A 17,872-nucleotide genomic window follows, 5' to 3' on the forward strand; every position below is an offset into this window, starting at 1 on the left:
GCTTCCGGCGCTCTCCAGCAGTCCGGTGAGTGGGCATCTTGGAACAGCTGGGCTGGTAGTCGTTGCTCCTCCCGGCCGATAGAGCAGTCGAGTCAAGTAAGCGGGCCCCGAAGGTGGGAGTGGAGCCAAGCCGCCTGGCCCGGAGGGTGGCAGGAGGCGGCGGCGGGCTTAGGACGCTGCGAGGGCTGCGCGCCTCAGTGCTTTCACTGGAGTCCGGGGCGGGCAGCTGCCGTCGGGCCTGGGGTGGGATGTAGCTCTGTCCTCCGGCCCCTAGGGGGCGACGCGGTGCCGGGTCTTCCGCCGCCCTGCGTTCCCTCCCCGCGGCCAGGAGGCGGCGCCAGTGGACGCCGGGGCGTCACGCTGTACCCGCCGTCCGTGGCGGTGTGGAAGGTTCGAGGGCTCGGATGTGCGGCTTCTCGGCTTCGCGGTTCCGCGTGCGGGGGTGTGAGGGCTAAAGACAGGCGAGGGATGGGGCGTGCGAGTGTTGCGGCGAGGCAGGGCCGGGTTGGGCGGGCGTCAGCGGGAGGCAGCCCCGCGCCCACGCCTTGAGCGTGCCACATGCGTAGGCCGGCCAAGCGTGGTGGTGAGTGCGCGTCCGAGCGTGGGGGCGCTCTTGGCTGAGGCTGGTGTGAGCACGGACGCGCGGGGACAGATCCTTGTCATTCTCTGTCGTTTCAGGCCTGAACTTCAGGCGCATTTGCGCTATAACTCTACCCGGGCACCAAGACTGGCCCCTCCTGTGTTCTAGTGCCTTCTATCTGGGTCACCCACCGAGCCCTACCGGAACATCTTTAATCCATTTCCTGGACTAGCAGAAGCCTTACAGTGAGGGCCCAGACCCTCTCCCACTTGTCCTGAGCAGGCCTACTCTTAAGGAGAGGGTGATGGAAGGGCCCTTGGAAGTTGGGGATAAGTCCCCAGACTCCCAGGGACACGCCACTGACTCGAGGTTTGCTGTGTGCAGTTTCAGGGATGCCTGGGATGAGGAGGAACCTGTTCCCCACGTGCAGGTTAAGGACCCTAATCCTCCAAGATCACCAGCAGGGACAGCCCAGGGAGAAGGGCTTCTTGGCAGCTCCGTGCCTGGGGATCTTCAGTCACCCCTAGGACCAATGGCTGCAGATGGGCCGGGGGAATGGCAGGGGGACACATTAGGAGGTTCCTCAGTTCAGTTAGAGGAACCCACCCCATCTAGAGTGGAGAGCCTCCCATGTCCAGTGTCCTCCCACCTCAGCCTCGCACAGGGCAAGAGTGATAGTCGAGGGGGAGACTTGGCAAGAGACCAAGTTCCAGACAGGTTAGTGCCAGCTGGCTTGGGTCCTGAGGGGTTGGACAGCGATCCTGTGGACCTTGGAGGCCCTTTATCTGAGACATCTTCAGAACTACTGGAGCCAGGTAAGGGAGGCTGGGCCAAGGAAGTCAAGTGGAGGTTCCTAAAGATGGGTACCAAGACTGGGGGAGGGCTCTGACCCTACTCAGACTGAAGCCCAGGTCTGAGGAGGGGTCTCTGGGTGAGTGCCCAATGCACACCCAAGCCATTTTCCTTCCCAAGACCCCAGTGGATCTTGCCTCCCTAAGCCTGCTAATTACCTCCTTGCCCAAGACCTCTCCTGGGAGCTGCTGGCCAGTGGCATGGCTACCTTACCAGGTAGTTGGGAGAGACTGGAGGTAGTGGAAGTGGGGTGACTTGATTGGGCAGGTGTTCATTGTCTTCTCCCCACAGGGACTCGGGATGTAGAAGGCCGGGCAGTGTTGCTTCTGTGTGCCCATAGCCCAGCCTGGCTCTACCCCAAGTGCAGTAGCCATGAACTTACTCGCCTCCTGCTCTACCTGCGAAGCATTCCCAGGTTATAGAGAGGAGGTTGGGGGGAGCTGGAGCCAGGAGGTGGCAAGGTTGGGGAATTAGATACTTAACTGAAGTCTGCCTCTTTAGGCCTGAAGTACAGGCCCTGGGATTGACCGTGCTGGTGGATGCCCGAGTTTGTTCCCCAAGTTCTTCTCTTTTCTGGGGGCTCAGCCAACTACAAGTGAGTACAGGATTGTATCTTCCCCTGCCTTCAGCCATTCCTTTTAAATAGGGTTGGGGACATGGCTAAACTCAAATTCCTTGCAGGAAGCAGCCGTAGGGTCAGTATACCAGGTGCTGCTGGTGGGAAAGATGCCAGAGGAGGTGCCTTCCAGGCTGCAGGTACTGAGCCATTTTGGCTAGGGGTGGAGGTGGGATGCTTTCCCACCAGGCAGGAGCCATTACACCGTCTTTTCTTGCAGCTGCAGCAGCTGCCCTCTCATCAGAGCCTGCTGACCTACATCTCCACTTCTGGGTTGCCAGCTTCAATGGGAGGAGGCCTGCCTTACTGCCACCAGACCTGGCTGGACTTCCGGATGGTCAGTGCAGTGGGTCGGGGCATAGGGTGGGTGGCAGGCAACCTGGCCAGCAGAGGAGCCTCTCCTGGGTTGGTTTGAGCAGTGCAAAGCTGGCTGCAGTGGCCTGGGATCCAGGATGCCTGGGACCAGCACTGCACTACTCTGGTCATGCCTACCCTTGTTCACAGCGTCTGGAAGCCCTACTGCAAAGCTTCCAGGTGGTTTGTGCCTTGCTCCAGGAGGCCATTGAGAGCATGAAAGCTGTGCCCCAGCCCATGGAGTCTGGGGTGAGTATCCCCTCAACACCTCTCCAGATGCTCCCTGTCTTCCTCCTTTTCTCCGATGCTCACCTCCACTGACTGTTGCCCTTAATCATAGGAAGTTGGTCGGCTGCTCCAGCAGACACAAGTCCTGATGCAGCACGTGCTAGACTCACCCTGGCTAGCATGGCTACAGTTCCAGGGGGGGTTGGAGCTGGCATGGTTGAAGCAAGAGGTCCCAGAGGTGACCTTGAGCCCAGACTACAGGTAGACGCAAACTCAGATCCCCACTCTTGCCTCAGCCCACCATATTCCATGCCAAGGACTCAGCTGGCTGGCTCAGAACCAGCCAGGATTGTGGTCCCAGGACAGGGTGGAGTGAAACAAGGCATCTAATAGGAGTCGTAAGACCATGTACCCTGTACCAGGCCAGCAGTGGATGAAGTTGATGAGCTCTATGGCCGTGTAGATGGACTGCTGCACCAACTGACCCTGCAGAGCAACCGGCGAGTACAGGCACTAGAGTTGGTCCAGACTCTGGAGGCCCAGGAAGGCAGGCTGCACCAGGTGGGAACTATCTGCTCAGATGGGCCCTGCCTCTGATCTCAAGCATGACCTTCACCCCACAGCAGCATTCTTTTCCCTGTTTGTGCCCCTCCAGATTGAAGTATGGCTACAGCAGGTGGGCTGGCCAGCACTTGAGGAGCTAAGGGAGCCCTCACTGGACATGCTGCTCCAGGCCCAAGGCCCTTTTCAGGAGCTGGACCAGGTTGCTCAGGTGAGTTTGGTTACTTGTTTATTCCCTAGGTATTGGGTCAGTTTGCTAGGGACTAGGAATGCAGGATGGGTGAGAGCAAATCTATCCATTTCTCTCTTGGAATTTACAATCCAGCAGACATCAATGGTAGTCAAAGGTTCAGAGCCACGTATGTGTGATTGCAAACTGAGGCAAAAGCTCCGGAAAGAACACAGGTGGTTCTGAGTTTATTACAAAAGACCTGAGGGGCGCCTGGGTGGCTCAGTCAGTTAAGCCGACTTCAGCTCAGGTCATGATCTCATGGTCCGTGAGTTCGAGCCCCGCATCGGGCTCTGCTGACAGCTCAGAGCCTGGTGCCTACATCGGATTCTATGTCTCCCTCTCTCTCTGACCCTCCCCTGTTCATGGTCTGTCTCCTTCTGTCTCAAAAATAAATAAACGTAAAAAAAAAAATTAAAAAAAAAAAAAGACCTGACCCAGAAGGGGTGTTGGTCTAGCTTTCTTGAGATACTGACTTTTGAGATGAGAGCTGAAGAATAGGTTAACCAGGAGAAAGAGGGATTGGGGTTGAGAGACATTCCCACCTGAGGGAACAAAGAGCATGTGCAAAGGTTCTGTGGCAGGAAGGAGCACGGCTTGCCTGAGGAACCATAAGAAGGATAGTGAGGTTGAAATGCAGGGCAGTAGAAGGAGAGAGAGTGAAATAAGATGAGGTAAAATGAAGCTGGAAAAACAGTCAGTGGCCAGATTCCTGGGTCCTGTAGCAGTATAAAATTTAAGTGGAAAAGTCACAATCAGATCCATGTTCTATGAAGATTATCTTAGTTTTTGGTTAGACAGTGATTTGAAGGACTGACATGTAGAGTCCACAGAGGCATTTGCAATGGCCCAGTGGGAATGATGCTTTCTCTAGCCAGATGGTGGCAGAGGAGACTGATTTTAGAAATTGCCGGGATTTGCTATGTGGGGTAAGTAGGAGAGGGAAGGGGCGCCTGGGTGGCACAGTTTGTTGAGCGTCTGACTCTTGATTTTGGCTCAGGTCGTGATCCCAGGGTTGTGGGATCGAACACTGCATTATGTGGACCCTGCTGGGGATTCTCTCTCTCTCTCCCTTCACCCCCCTCCCATGCTTGCACATGTGTGCTGTCTCTTTCTCAAATACAATTAAAAAGCAAAAAAAGAAGGAGAGGGAGGTTGTAGGGGTGAGTGGACGTCTCTTCTGAGAGAGCGACCAGGAGACAAGAGCCTTCTGAGGCAAGGGGATTCATCAGTCCAGTCTTGGGTGTGCTCTGGAGATGACCATAAGGGACTGAGACCCATGGGGATTGGCCTGGAACTCAGAAGAAAGACCTGGCCATACAGGGTCACTTGGTGGACATAGGTGTGTGGATGATATTTGACGGTCACATAAGATTGGCTCAGGAGAGAAAGTGTGGACTGTGTTCAGGAACACCAGTGTTGAATGGCTCTGGTGAGGGATGGGGAGCAGGAGGAGAATAGGGTGAGTGGGGAGGAGTTGGGGAGCTGTAAGAGAGAGGATTGGAGGCTGCTGAGCAATGGTCAGACGAAGCCTGACAATTGCTGGGGATGGAGGTGGCAGTGAGGTTGCACTAGGCTGATGAGGTGAAGAAACAGTGATACCTGATACCGAGGAGAATAATTCCTCCAGGAAGTTTGTGTAGAGAGGCACAGAGACAGGGGAATGGATGGGGGTGTGGGGGGAGGGTCTTCAGTCACAAGAGAGACTTGACAATGACGTGTAGATATCTGTGGAAAGGACTGCTCAGGGGCTAGACCATGGCCCAGATTTGCTAAGCCCAGTCTTTGTCTCCAGGAGCAGGTCCGGCGAGGGGAGAGGTTTCTGCAGCCACTGGCTGGCTGGGAGGCTGCTGAGCTGGGCGCTGCTGGGGCCCGCTTTCTGGCCCTGCAAGCCCAGCTGACTGACTTCTCCAGGGCTTTGGCCCAGCGGCGGCAGCGGCTGGCAGATGCTCAGAGGCTGTTGCATTTTTTCAAGCAGGTAGGTGCGGTGTCCTGTCCCTGGTTCCAGGTGGTCAGTGGGGATGGAGGGGTGGCTTCCTGGCTTCATCACAGCCTGAGCTCTTTCAGGACATCCTGCCTCTTCTCTCTCCTTGTCTTTGGTCTGACCCCAAAATTCAACCACTGGGGGTGTGGCCTGAGCCATCATTCTGGGGGGCTGGGGGAGTGGGTAGAAGAGAAGGCTCAATGGTTTTGGTGGGCTCTGCCTTCAGTGCCTCTCTGGCCTTGGTGTTACAGGCCTCGACATGGGCTGAGGAGGGGCAGAGGGTGTTGGCAGAGCTGGAGCAGGAGCGCCCAGGGGTCGTGCTGCAACGGCTGCAGCTGCATTGGACCAAGCACCCTGACTTGCCTCCTGCCCACTTCCGAAAGATGTGGGCTCTGGCCACAGGGTTGGGCTCCGAGGGCATTCGCCAGGAGTGCCGCTGGGCCTGGGCACGATGCCAGGACACCTGGCTGGCCCTGGACCAGAAGCTAGAGGCTGCACTGAAGCCACCACTGACGACGACCACAACGGGCAGCACAGCTAGCCTGTGTGTCAGCCGTTTCCCTGCTGCATCTGCCACCCCTCCCCTGAGGAAGGCATATAGCCTCGATCAGAATCTGGGGCAGAGTCTCAGAGAGCCTGCCCACCACTGCCACCATGCGGCTATTGTGGCTGCTTCCCACGGACCAGACGCTGAAGGTGGTGCCCAGCCAGGGTCATCCCCTACCATGCTTCCACCAGGCAGTTCTGACCCCAGGACCCCCAACAGGTGCAGGCAGAGGGCAGGGCAGGGAGGGCAGTGGCAGGAGAGATGTCTTGAATCTTGACTCCACCTGTCTGGTAGGCTCCAGCTGGTATTGGCAGAGATGGTGGCTACAGAGCGGGAGTATGTCCGAGCTCTTGATTACACCGTGGAGAACTACTTTCCTGAGCTGGATCGCCCCGATGTGCCCCAGGGCCTCCGTGGCCAGCGTGCCCACCTCTTTGGCAACCTGGAGAAGCTGCGGGACTTCCATTGTCATTTCTTCCTGCGTGAGCTGGAGGCCTGTACCCAGCACCCATCCCGGGTAGCCTATGCGTTCCTGCGCCATGTAAGTCCACAGGTCACACAGCCCCTACCTGATTCTGCCACGTTCAATAAAGAGATCTTAGCACATGCCTGGTGCCAGGGTCTGTGCTGGGTATAGCTATGAGCAAGACCAGTAAGGTCCCTGTCCCTGTAGGTAATCACGTTTAGTAGAGGAGACAAAAGTAAAAAAGGTAATTCCAGATGGTAGTTGGGGTCAGGAAGAAAATGATCAGGATATATACATGATCGTGATTTAGTAGTGGGGTTGGGGGGTGGGGCAGTTAGAGGCCTCTTTAACAGGCTAAGGCCAGGGGAGGGGCTGGTCTCAGAGCGTTCTATCCAGAGGAAAGATCAAGTGTAAAGCTTTGGGGCAGGGAAGAGGCTCAGTGGTCAAGGAAAAGACAGGTCAAAGTGGCTGAGTGTAGTGAGCAAGAGGAGTAGTCCAAGGTGAGGGAGCCCAGAGTGGTGGTCCAAGACAATGGGAGGAGCAGAGGCCCTGTGGGCAAGCCCCATTCGGCACAGTGCCTGTTCTTTCCAGGTTACCCCTCATTCAAAGCCAGGCAGACTGGATCTGCAGGGGGAATCTTCCCGGGGAATTGTTTGTTGGCATTTTGGTCCTCCCAGGCTGAGGGTATCTGGCCCCCTTGCACCTGGACTGATCTGTGTGTCCTCACAGAGGTTGCAGTTTGGGATGTATGCACTCTACAGCAAGAATAAACCTCGCTCTGATGCCCTGATGACCAGCTTCGGTCATGTCTTCTTCAAGGTAGATGAGCCTGAGACAAGGGGAGGAGGGGATGGAGGAAGTAAGTACCTTGAAGCCACCTGATGGTCTCCTACCCACCTGGCAGGACAAGCAGCAAGCACTGGGGGACCACCTGGACTTGGCCTCCTACCTGCTGAAGCCCATCCAGCGTATGAGCAAGTATGCATTGCTGCTGCAGGAACTGGCAAGGGCCTGCGGGGGTGCTGTGCAGGAGCTGAGTGCCCTGCGGGCTGCCCAGAGCCTTGTGCGCTTCCAGTTGCGACATGGCAATGACCTGCTAGCTATGGACGCCATCCAGGGCTGTGATGTGAGTCATGCCAGGCCATGGTGGGCAGGTGTGGTGGGTGTGAAGAGAGGGGGCAGGAGAGGCTGGGCACTCACTGGGCCCCACCTTGGCAGGTTAACCTGAAGGAACAGGGTCAGCTGGTGCGACAGGATGAGTTCATGGTACGTGCTGGGCGCCGTAAGTCCTTGCGCCGCGTTTTCCTCTTTGAGGAGCTACTGCTCTTCAGCAAGCCTCGCCGAGGACCCACGGGCATTGACACATACGCCTATAAGCGTTCCTTCAAGGTAGGCCCACTCGACCCCTCCTATGCTCCCTGCCCTACCCTCACCCCCTCTGGCCTCACCAAGCCCCTCTCCTGGCCACACAGACGGCAGACTTGGGCCTCACTGAGTGCTGTGGGGATAACAACCTGCGGTTTGAGATCTGGTTCCGCCGTCGCAAGGCCAGGGACACCTTTGTGCTGCAGGCTGCCAGCTTGGCCACCAAGCAGGCTTGGACAGCTGACATTTCTCGTCTGCTCTGGAGGCAGGCCATCTACAACAAGGGTGGGTCCCTGCCCCTATTTCATCCAACGGTCCCCTTCCTGGAGAGCTTACGTCCCACAGGGCCCCATACAGGGCCTAGGGACCTGGAATGCTTGGGAGCAGGGAGGTCCAACAGCAGCAGCCAGTGTAGGAAAGGAACTTCAAAGTCAGGCAGTCCCGCTGTCACTGTCCCCGACTGTGGACACAGTGTTAACCTGAGTATGACACCTGTCCCCAGGATTGTTGGGAGGAGAGTATAGCACCAGAAAGGCCCAGTGCACAGGATGGCTAATATGCTGGGTATGGATGTAGAGGAAGGACTTACTCAAGGGGTTGGTAGACACAGAGGCCTAAGGGCAAGGCTGATGTCCAGAGAGGCCCCACCTATGCTCACTCTCCACCCAGAGGTTCGCATGGCTGAGATGGTGTCCATGGGTGTGGGGAACAAGGCCTTGCAGGACATCGACCCCAGCGAGGAAGCTATCAACGACCGCACTGTCAACTACATCCTGAAGTGCCGAGGTAGCAGGCAGGCTACAGGGGAGTGTGGGTGTGGAATGCTGCATGGGAGATAATAATGACCTCTGTCACCCCTTGCCTGTGCTCCCTTCAGGACCTTGGCCCAGGTGGGCTCTGGCCTGTCCCAACCTGACCCTCTCTCTTACACAGACATTCGCTCTCGGGCCTCTGTTGCTGTGGCCCCGTTTGACTATGAGAGCCCCTGTCTGGGGGCCTTGAGCTCCCTTCCTGGAGACCCTGCCTCTTGCTCTATGCTGGGGTCCCTCAACCTGCATCTGTACAGAGACCCGGCTCTTCTGGGACTCCGCTGGCCCCTGTATTCTACCAGCTTCCCAGAGGAAGCAGCACTGGAGGCTGAAGCGGAGCTGGGCAGCCAGCTGTCTTTGAGTAGGTCTGGGCTTAGCCAGAGGCAAGAGGGCACTGCTTAGGGTCTGGCCCTCCCCTGTGACAGCTCACTTTCCTCCTCCCCAGCTCCTGAAGGCTCAGAGGTGTCATCCCAGTGCCAATCAGCCAGTGGATCCAGTGGCTCTGACAGCAGCTATATGTCAGGGTGGGCCCTGGGCAGAGGTCTTGAGGACTTGTCCTATGTGAGTATCATTTTGTCCTCTTTCTACCAGCCCCAGCTCAGGCCTATGCCTGTCTTTCCTTTAGGAGGAAATGGGGGTGTGTGGGCCAGGGCCATACCCCAGAGATCCCACCTGGACCTTTAGTTGAGGAAACAGGCAGTCACACCTAGCTTGTCAACCGCAGGTCTGAGCCTGGGCTGGAAGGCAGGCAGCGGATCCAGCAGCTTGTAGCTCCAAGAAATATCACCTCTCTCAGGATCTGCTATGACCAGAACGTGACTGGTATGTGGGCCACCTCCAGCCCACATGCACTGCCCTATTGACTGCTCTTTCTGATGTCTGTGCCCATTGGCAGACTGGCAGGGACCTGTCCTAGGGAGCCTGGCAGCAAAGCCTGAGTGAGTGCCCTGATCCTGAGCCTCTGGCCCCATGTCCCCTTTTATTCCCTTTCGGGCTTCCACCCCAATTACACGTTAGGTTTAGGCTAGAGCAGAGTGGGTGTTTCCACGCTGTAGGCTTGGTAGGCCTACCAAGCCTTGTAGGCCCCACGCCCCACTTGGTGGGGCACCAAGTTGCTCTGGACAGTGATTGGGCTGCCCCACCTCTCAGGAGGAACATAGTGGGGTTCCCAGCAGTTGCTTCCCAATCCCTGGTCTCAAAGCCAAGCTTCTCAAACTTAGGGGCAAGCCCACCTTTATTGTACCCTTAACTCTTGACTGCCTTGGTTGCCCAAGCCCAGCCCTTCTTTCTTGGGTCAGTTTGGTTATATTGATTCAACACCTTTTGAAGAGCTTTCAATTAGAGCTATTCTCTAAAATTATTTCACTTGTTGGTCTTTGGTGTTTCAGAGAGTCCAGGCCCTTGACTCATAAATTACTCTTTATTTATAATAAAAATAGACTGATACACTTTCATATGGGCACATGCATTCTTTAAATGAGCCTTGGCAGATGGGGGTATTGTGAGGGCAGCATCTCTGGTCACCCTAGCTCTCTTGTAAGTACTTGCCCAGGACAGAGTAAGAGACAGACCTAGACAGGCCCCTCTGGATGAGCAGGTCCACGCAGCGGCCATATTTCCTGGCGAAAGGCAGCGTGAGCTAGAAGGAAAGTCCCATCTTATCCCTTACTTCTTGGCTGGTTGCCTATTGTAACTGAGTAGGCGGGGTCCTCCCCATCTGGGCAGGGGTAGGGCAAGGCCTATCGGGGACTTTTGATGTTCTGGGCTCAGTTCTGCCCAGAGGTATCTCACAAGCTTGTGGCTATGAATGGCTACCAGAATGACCAGAGGGTCAAAAATACACATTTCCAGCCACTGGTTTTCTACTTTTCTAGCTGCATATGCTGACATTACCTTTCTAATCAATAGACTAGCCAGAGGCCTAATAGTAACTGGGCACCAGTGTATTTAGAGTGAAAAGTATTATAATAACGTACTTGATTACAAAAAATATCAGATTAATGAGAAATTAGCTAAATCTTTTTCAGCTATAATGTTAAGATGAAAACTTTAAACCCTAAAATTATTTTAAGGAATCAAAAAGCAAAAATAAAAAACCTGGGTTATTCCTTTGATCTCATTTAACATTTTTTTTTTTCTGGGTAAAGAATACTTTAAAGCAGCTTATATATGAAAGGAATGTGTGAAAGTGGTGATATGGCTCAGTAGGTGAAGTTGGTATTAGTGGTCAAAAAGGTCTGACTCCCAATAGTTTCTCTGATTTCAACACCCTAAAAGCTTGAGCTCATGTGATGTGCTTCCCAAGCATGGCCGGGGTGTTAGTGATAAAGGCAAAATTGGTACCATTGGAGGAAAACTTAAAAAAACCAGTGGCCTGAATACTGCTTTTTGATCACTCTGGACTGATTAATTTCAAACCATTGTTTCTCCCTCCTTGGGACCAGGGACCAGAGGTCTAGCTGCCTGCCTTGCCTTCTGGGCAGTGCTGGCCTGGCAGCAAGACAGTGTCCATTTGAGGTGTCCACAGGGTCAATTTTCCCAGTGGGGTACAAGCGGCCCTCACCTCCACCCAGCTGTACAGGCGTTCTTGGGTGTGCCGGTCATCCTTGAAGCCGGTGATGGCCAGCAAATCCACCACAAACTGCTTGGGGCTGATGTGCAGGGTCTGCCAGGAAAGCCCCTGGTCAGGCAGGGCTGGAAGCAGTTGCCTGACACACATTTACTTCCTGCCTTTAAGAGTGGGATGCAGAGCAGGGGCTTCCCTGGGTCTGCAGGAGCTCCAGGGATCGGAGACTACTGTTATTCCAAGCTACTTCTCGGTCAAGGCTTGGTCCAGATGCTGCTGCCCTGTCTTCATATCCCTGCTCTTCATGCCACCCTTGTGCCCCTGACCTATTCCCATTGGCTGGCACCACTTATCATGTGGACAGGGGGACAGACAAAGAGCAAGGTCTGGGGCCTGTCACACATACCCATAGCTGGTTGGCCAGAGAGACCACCTTGGCTGTCATGGCTTTGGGGTCCTTTTGCCTGATGGAATCCAGGATGATGTCAGTCAGGAAACGGTGACATTTTTGTGCATAAAACATCTCTTCCCAGGATAGAGAGAAACTCAGGAAAGTCACCTCTGTGGAGGAGAGAGTGGATATGGCCACATCTGCTGTGGCTAAGGCCTTAGAGCCAGCCTGGAAGGAGAGAGGTGTAAGGCTCCTGAGCGAGAGTGTTTTCCTGAAGCACCCTGTCTAGGGGCTCAGGCACCTCCACAATGAAGTGCAGGGCCAGGTATGGCTCGAGTCTCACCTCTGGGCTGGGGGCTGGCTGTAGGCAGCGTATGCTTGAGGTTGTCCATCTGTGTAGTGTAGATGATGCTGTCCTCAAAGAACATGCAGGAGCCGTCGCTGCCCACCACGGGGGGGTGGGTCACTTTGAGGATGATCCCTGCGCTGTCCACCTCATTGGCCTCAGGCAAAGGCTGCTCAGGGCCAGGGCTTTCTGTGAAAATGACATGGGGTGGGAGTTCTCCTTGAACCACTTCAGAGCCCAAGCGGGGAGGGGACCAGGACAGTGAGTCACCCCAACCTTCCAGCGGCCTCTGCTGCCAGCTTCTCAGAAGTGGCACCCTTTGCTGACAGGAGCCTGTCCTGGCTCGCCTCTCTCCATTGTCCTAGAAGCATTATAAGTCCAATCCTACATTTTAGAACTCCAGGGAACTCCTCTTGAACTAAGACTGGTGTCAACTAGAGCTGATAATACCCTAGCTGGGGGACTGGAAATCATGGAAAACTGTAAAATGAGAGGAGCTTTTTGGGTGAGCTGTTGATGCATGTCCACTCTGAAGAGTATGTTTGACAGACCAACTCAGGGCTCATAGGCAGGGCCCAAGAAGGCCCCTCCAAGCAGGACCTAAACCTTTGAAAGGGAAAGCACCAGAACACTGTAGAAAGAATTTGAGGGAGCAGAGGAAACAGCCCAACATGGCAGTTCTCAGCAAACTCCTCTAGGTTGTCTCCACACTGCCCCACCATACACAACACGTCTCTCTCTTTAGCTCCTCCTGTCCATCCCACTTCAGTAATCCCTCACTCCACTGCAGTCACACAAGCCAGAAATCTGGCCCCTCTTTGGCCAGATCCTTCCCAATTTCCTCTCCCAACTGCCTAGCCTGTTTGACCTTACGCTTGTAATACTTCTACTTCTGCTGCTGCATTTCCTCTACTCCTGGAGCAAGCTTTCTGAATGCACACCTGGCTTCTTGCTCCATTGTTTAAAATGCTTCAGTGGCTGCGCACACCCCTTAGGGTCAGAACAGTGTACCAGGTCCTGAACTTGGCCCACAAGACCTGTCCTGATGAATTATGTCTTCGGCTCTGTTTCCCATCACTTTTCCACATGAAGCCTGGCCTCCAGCAAGACCTGTTTCCCCAAGCACCTGAGACTTCTTCCTTCCCCCTGCTCAGTCCTCAGCCCCTAACCTCCTTTGTGCTCCTATTATTTCATAAACACCCTCTTCCTATATGCTTCATGCAGATTCTTAGCCTCACAAGCCATGCCAATGTACTGGTCATCTCTGTATACTGCTTGGCAGAGCTGTGAACAGAGGATTCTAGCCCCACTTTGTCACTAATTCACTCTGGTCATGGCCAAGTTTTGCCCTCTGTTGTTGTTGTTGTTTTTTAATGTTTATTTTTGAGAGAGCGTGTGCACATGGGCAGGGGAGGGACAGAGAGAAGGGGACAGAGGATCCGAAGAAGGCTCTGTGCCGACGACAGAAAGCCCGATGCAGGACTCATGAACCATGAGATCATGACCTAAGCTGAAGTCAGATGCTTAACTGATGGAGCCATCCAGGTGCCCCTACCCTCTCTGTTTTATAAGACTTAGGTCAAGGATGAGAGAGGACTCACCTTTCTCCCTTGGCTTCTGCTTGCCCCAATCCTTCAGGGTGACAGCTTTTTTCACAGGGAAATATGGCTTAAAGGTTGGCTCTGGCCCCTTGTCTTTGGCTCCAGCTCCAGCCCCTGCCTGCAGAGCTGGGTCCTTCTCTGAGCCTGTGGAATGGCTTTTCCAGGAAGCTGAGGTGCTGGGCTGGGAAGCAGCCTCACTTCCTGAAGGGAGCTGCAGAGTGGCTTCCTCCATGAAGCTGCTCCGGGGGACTGGCATGGGCTGGAATTCCCACTGTTTGCAGTTGACCATGTCCCATTCCCTAACGAGGGAGATGAGTTTTTGCATGGGAGTGACAGGAGGGTCTTTGGTTTCAGGTTTCTGTGTGAGGTTGACTGTACTACATTTCTTCTTGGGAGGACTTTCGGGGTGGGCCCCCCAGTATTTGGGGTTGGCACAAAGACCTGGACAGTGGGAGTATGTGCTGGGATTGCCCGCCCTCTTGGCACCTCGGCAAAGGGACACCTGGATGGTTTGGGAGTACTGCTCAGGTTCTTCCATCTGGCTGGATCTGGTCAGGATCCCCTTGGCCTTATTCCATGAAGTCCTGTCATTGCAGTCTTGGAAGTCCATGGGCATGCAGGCTGTGGTCTGGAGAGGGAGGACACAGCAGCTCTGGGAATGTTGTGCTTCCACATTGAAGCCTCACCCAAGAGCTAATAATTTGGACTTCTAAGATTTAATTTATTCATCCAGATCCTGTCTTCCTGTCTTCCACATAGATCAGCCATTTGCTTTGCTCAGCCTGAGTGGGGGTGGTGCCAGCCCAGGGGCCTCACATACTCCAAAGGAGCATATTATCAGCATCCTAGACCACGAGTGGCAAACACATCCCTGTGCCCCTTCAATGTTCAGAAACCAATTACCATGTTAGGAATCCATGTAGGCTCTGCCCTTTAATTTTGCCATGCCCCTCAATAGTAGAGCCTACCCCTCAACACTGTGGTGGTTTTTTGAGGACACCACCAAACCAAAGAAGGTTGAGACTTACTTCTTTGGCATCTCTACTGAACTCCACCAGTGACCCTGGCCCTTCTGTTACCACGCGCAGTCTCCTGATGGGAAAAGCTTCTTCATTTTCAGATTCTTTCTCCTGGGTCCATGACCTGCAGACTCCCAAGAGGGAGTCAGTGAGCAGAAGCCTCTACTAGTTCATCTACTAGTTGGTCAGGTCTGCCCTTTGGCTAGTTAGCTCTAGACAGTGGCAGTGAAGGGCTCTTAAAGGGTTTCATTTAGGTCACTGGCCAATCCTGGACCTGTTCCACCCCCTCTGCCCAAAGGAGAACAGGGAGATGGGACTTAGGATTCTCAAGAATACTATAAAGGTCCAAACGCCAGAACATGGTGTCCAGAGCAAAGTTTCCTTACTTGTATGCCTCACATTGGGCAAGGGCTTCTGAAAGGGATGGGATGCGGTATTCCTCAACCTCCTGGCAGAAGAGGGGCCATTCCCTGCAAATGACAAGATCTCGTCAGGCTGGGCAGCTGGGTGCATAGAGGCATAGCCTTCAGAGCTGCTGCCTTGACAGCAATTTACGTATTGGAAATAATATAACCTCCTTGAAGGCTGCAATCTGAAGGTTTTTCTATTATACAAGGAAGGGATTTCATCACGTGATTTCCTTCCATTTATCACTTACTTAAATTCAGATGGTAAAAACAGTTTTCCAAGTCTCAGGAAGTTAAGAATGTGTCGGAACATTTGGCCATCCCCGTGGATCAGCAGGGTCTGTCCGTATGTGATCCAGTATACTCTCTGAGGGTTGGACAGAAGTTCTGGATACTGCAAGAGGTTGTACACCAGACCTTGTCAGTCTGTTAGTTAAAGGGCTTGGTCTTTAGTAAGGGGCAGGTCAGTCTTCTTTTACTTCATTTTCTTGACCTTTCTAGGCTTTGGGATTTCCAGCTCCCTATCTTTTTAGCCACAGGGAGCGATAGTGGGGAGCTGAGCATCCAGGGACAAGAACAACCCTGCTTCAGTTTTACTGCCCCTAAACCACCCTCTCAAGTCATTTGTAACCCTACCCTGTGTCTTGCTCAGTCCAGGCCCCTCAGACTGGTCTCCTCCCTACCCAAACTCCTGAGGGCGTTTGTAGCATGCTGTTCATACAATAAGGGCACTTTGGGCCATGGGGTAGGGGGAAGGTCTTATTCTAAGCAGGTGCTAGAGACTGTGTGAGAGTCAGATGACAGGTTCTAAAGCAGCTCAGCCACAGAAGCCAAAAGGAAAAGAGGGTAGCTCCGGGGCCAGCATACCTTCAGCAAGGTCTGCAGGGTGGTTGCATACCAGTGGCTTCCAACATAAACTTTGACGATCTGTTGGGGGGAATATACAGTGATTTCTGCTGTCCACTCCTCATCTAAGGAAACCAGTGAAAAGGAATGTATCACATGGCCAGAAGGGAAATTAGGACATTTTAGTTAATAATGCATGTTAAGACTCAGTATCTTCAGTCATGTTGTGTTGCCTCTTCTGAGAAGCAGAAGAAATAGAAATCTCTGACACCAATCTTCTCTCAGGCCTTCCCTGCAGCTCACTACAGTTTCCTGGGTGGTGAGGTGGGTTTGGAATGGCAGCTTGGAGGGACAGCTGATGACTCTGGGAGTGGGAAGGGTAAGCCCTCTAAAATCCCAACCCCAAGAACACTGATGCTCTTCCCCCAACCCACCTCTCTCAAGAAAGCTGGACTAATGTTCCTGTCTACCTACATTGTCAGCTGCCTCTGGTTTCTGGCTGGGTGTGTCCTTGGTGTATAACTCTTCATGTGGTGAGAAGTCCCTCTTTATGTTTGTGCTTATAGTTTAGCTAATGTCACACTGCCAGCACTCATCAAATCTGTCACTGGTATAGAGACCAAGCCTCTAGGTATGTCTGGAGAATGGGGCTTCATTTTGGGGAGATGAATCCATGACCCTCTTCCTGGGGGAGACTAGACTTAGGCTTTGTTCTGATGTTTGGGAACCAGTTTCTAATGAGCTTTGTAATAAGTAAAAGGTTTATGTTATGTAACGAAGAGGCAAGAGGTGTATCACTAGATTGTGAACTCCACGAAGATAAGGACTGGGTCTCTTGTGTTCACTTCTATACTCCCAGTATCTCCTTTCCTGGTATATGGTAGGTGCTCAATAAATATTGAATGTTGCTGAATGATGGAATGCAGTGGAAACTTGATCTAAAAACTTTTTGTTAATAGTTACAGGCAGCTGGTGAAAACAACATTAGTTTTGGACCCAGATTCAAACTCCAGCTTGATCACTAGCTCACTGAGTAATTTGAGGCTTATCTGTTAAATGGACCCAGGGACTGTTCTTCCCAGGAGGTTATGAGGATCAAATAAGCACAGCATGTCAGCTCTCAAAGACCCATGTGGCCCCCTACTGAGGTCAGTCTGTACTACTTGAGGCTACTCATGGGCTTGAGGTGAGGAGGGGTACCTTAACAGGAAAATTTCCCTCTAGGAAAACCTACAAATGTTGGATTTCCTCTCCTCTTCCATCTACAATTCCTGGCCCTGGCCAGCCTCAACTTTCCTTTTTGATACCCAAGCCCTCCTCTGATGCTAAATTCAAATAAAGAAGCTTCCTCATTTACTGAGCACATCCACGGGTGCCAGACTCTTCGGCTCCAGATGAGTCTTCAGGGCTACTTTCATTGGCTCATAGGTGATATCCCTTTTGTCCAGGAAGGCACAGAGCTCGTACACCTCGGAAATAGTCTCAGTCAGGGGCAGTCGACAAGTCCCTAGCCAGTTCCTGCCCAGAGGAAAGGCCTGTTAGAGAGAGCCTCAAGCACTGCACACCTAGGGAGCTTGCTAACTTTTCATGCATAGAATGTCTTGTCCTTAACACCGGCTGAAACCTGTGGCTACTAACCTCATTTCCTTGATTTAACCAGAAATCTGGTGATGCCTTATAGGAGAATGAGCTTGGACACACAGACTCACCATCTTGGAGCTGAGCTTGACCTACTTCAGAAAAGCCCTCTAAATCAACTAACTGTAAGCTTCTAGGTCTGCCTGAAGTTCCAGAAGCCAGGCCAGGGACCACCCACTTCCATTCTGCCCCCCCTAAATGTCTTCCCATGACATCACAGTGACTGTGTGGCAGCCTAAGATTACTAATACTGTTTGTGCCCAGGAAAGAGGCTGGGGGTCTGAATATCAGTCCCTGCCTCCAAAGGCATTTGTGACATCAGGGATGGGACATCTCTGGGAGAGATGGATGGTGTGGGCCACAAAGGCCCAAAGGGCCCAGAGTTGGCTAACCTCCCCAGGGGCTCAGGAAAACCTACTTTCACATTTAGTCTTGGTACCAGTATATTTTGTGACCCTAAGAGAGTT

At 53.3% G+C, this 17,872-nt stretch overlaps 2 protein-coding genes across 12 annotated transcripts in view; one reads left to right on the forward strand and one right to left on the reverse strand.

Annotated features, from left to right (window-relative positions):
* The window catches only part of PLEKHG4 (pleckstrin homology and RhoGEF domain containing G4), a 35,292-nt gene continuing 17,420 nt past the window's right edge, over positions 1–17,872 (forward strand). Inside the window, exons 1-22 of one of the 7 annotated variants that reach the window (XM_042918315.1) lie at positions 453–583; positions 679–1,395; positions 1,553–1,648; positions 1,724–1,847; positions 1,934–2,027; positions 2,114–2,188; positions 2,269–2,385; positions 2,553–2,651; positions 2,743–2,891; positions 3,053–3,191; positions 3,286–3,402; positions 5,216–5,398; positions 5,656–6,170; positions 6,246–6,492; positions 7,147–7,236; positions 7,322–7,543; positions 7,636–7,806; positions 7,890–8,067; positions 8,452–8,568; positions 8,716–8,952; positions 9,037–9,152; positions 9,316–10,045. In XM_042918315.1, the coding sequence (XP_042774249.1) occupies positions 885–1,395; positions 1,553–1,648; positions 1,724–1,847; positions 1,934–2,027; positions 2,114–2,188; positions 2,269–2,385; positions 2,553–2,651; positions 2,743–2,891; positions 3,053–3,191; positions 3,286–3,402; positions 5,216–5,398; positions 5,656–6,170; positions 6,246–6,492; positions 7,147–7,236; positions 7,322–7,543; positions 7,636–7,806; positions 7,890–8,067; positions 8,452–8,568; positions 8,716–8,952; positions 9,037–9,152; positions 9,316–9,321 (3,603 nt within the window). In that variant the 5' untranslated portion in view covers positions 453–583; positions 679–884 and the 3' untranslated portion in view covers positions 9,322–10,045. The other 6 variants (XM_042918314.1, XM_042918313.1, XM_042918312.1 and 3 more) reach the window with 6 other exon arrangements.
* The window catches only part of KCTD19 (potassium channel tetramerization domain containing 19), a 31,392-nt gene continuing 23,512 nt past the window's right edge, over positions 9,993–17,872 (reverse strand). For 3 of the 5 annotated variants that reach the window (XM_042918324.1, XM_042918323.1, XM_042918321.1), the window contains 10 exons: positions 17,125–17,285; positions 15,789–15,892; positions 15,173–15,315; positions 14,901–14,984; positions 14,524–14,638; positions 13,496–14,123; positions 11,892–12,083; positions 11,564–11,718; positions 11,155–11,256; positions 9,993–10,230 (listed from right to left, as the gene is read on the reverse strand). In XM_042918324.1, coding sequence (XP_042774258.1) covers positions 10,117–10,230; positions 11,155–11,256; positions 11,564–11,718; positions 11,892–12,083; positions 13,496–14,123; positions 14,524–14,638; positions 14,901–14,984; positions 15,173–15,315; positions 15,789–15,892; positions 17,125–17,285 — 1,798 coding nt within the window. In that variant the 3' untranslated portion in view covers positions 9,993–10,116. The remainder of the gene's footprint in view (positions 10,231–11,154; positions 11,257–11,563; positions 11,719–11,891; positions 12,084–13,495; positions 14,124–14,523; positions 14,639–14,900; positions 14,985–15,172; positions 15,316–15,788; positions 15,893–17,124; positions 17,286–17,872) is intronic. The other 2 variants (XM_042918322.1, XM_042918325.1) reach the window with 2 other exon arrangements.

Source organism: Panthera leo, chromosome E2 (genome assembly GCF_018350215.1).
Source record: "Panthera leo isolate Ple1 chromosome E2, P.leo_Ple1_pat1.1, whole genome shotgun sequence".
Lineage (NCBI taxonomy): Eukaryota > Metazoa > Chordata > Mammalia > Carnivora > Felidae > Panthera > Panthera leo.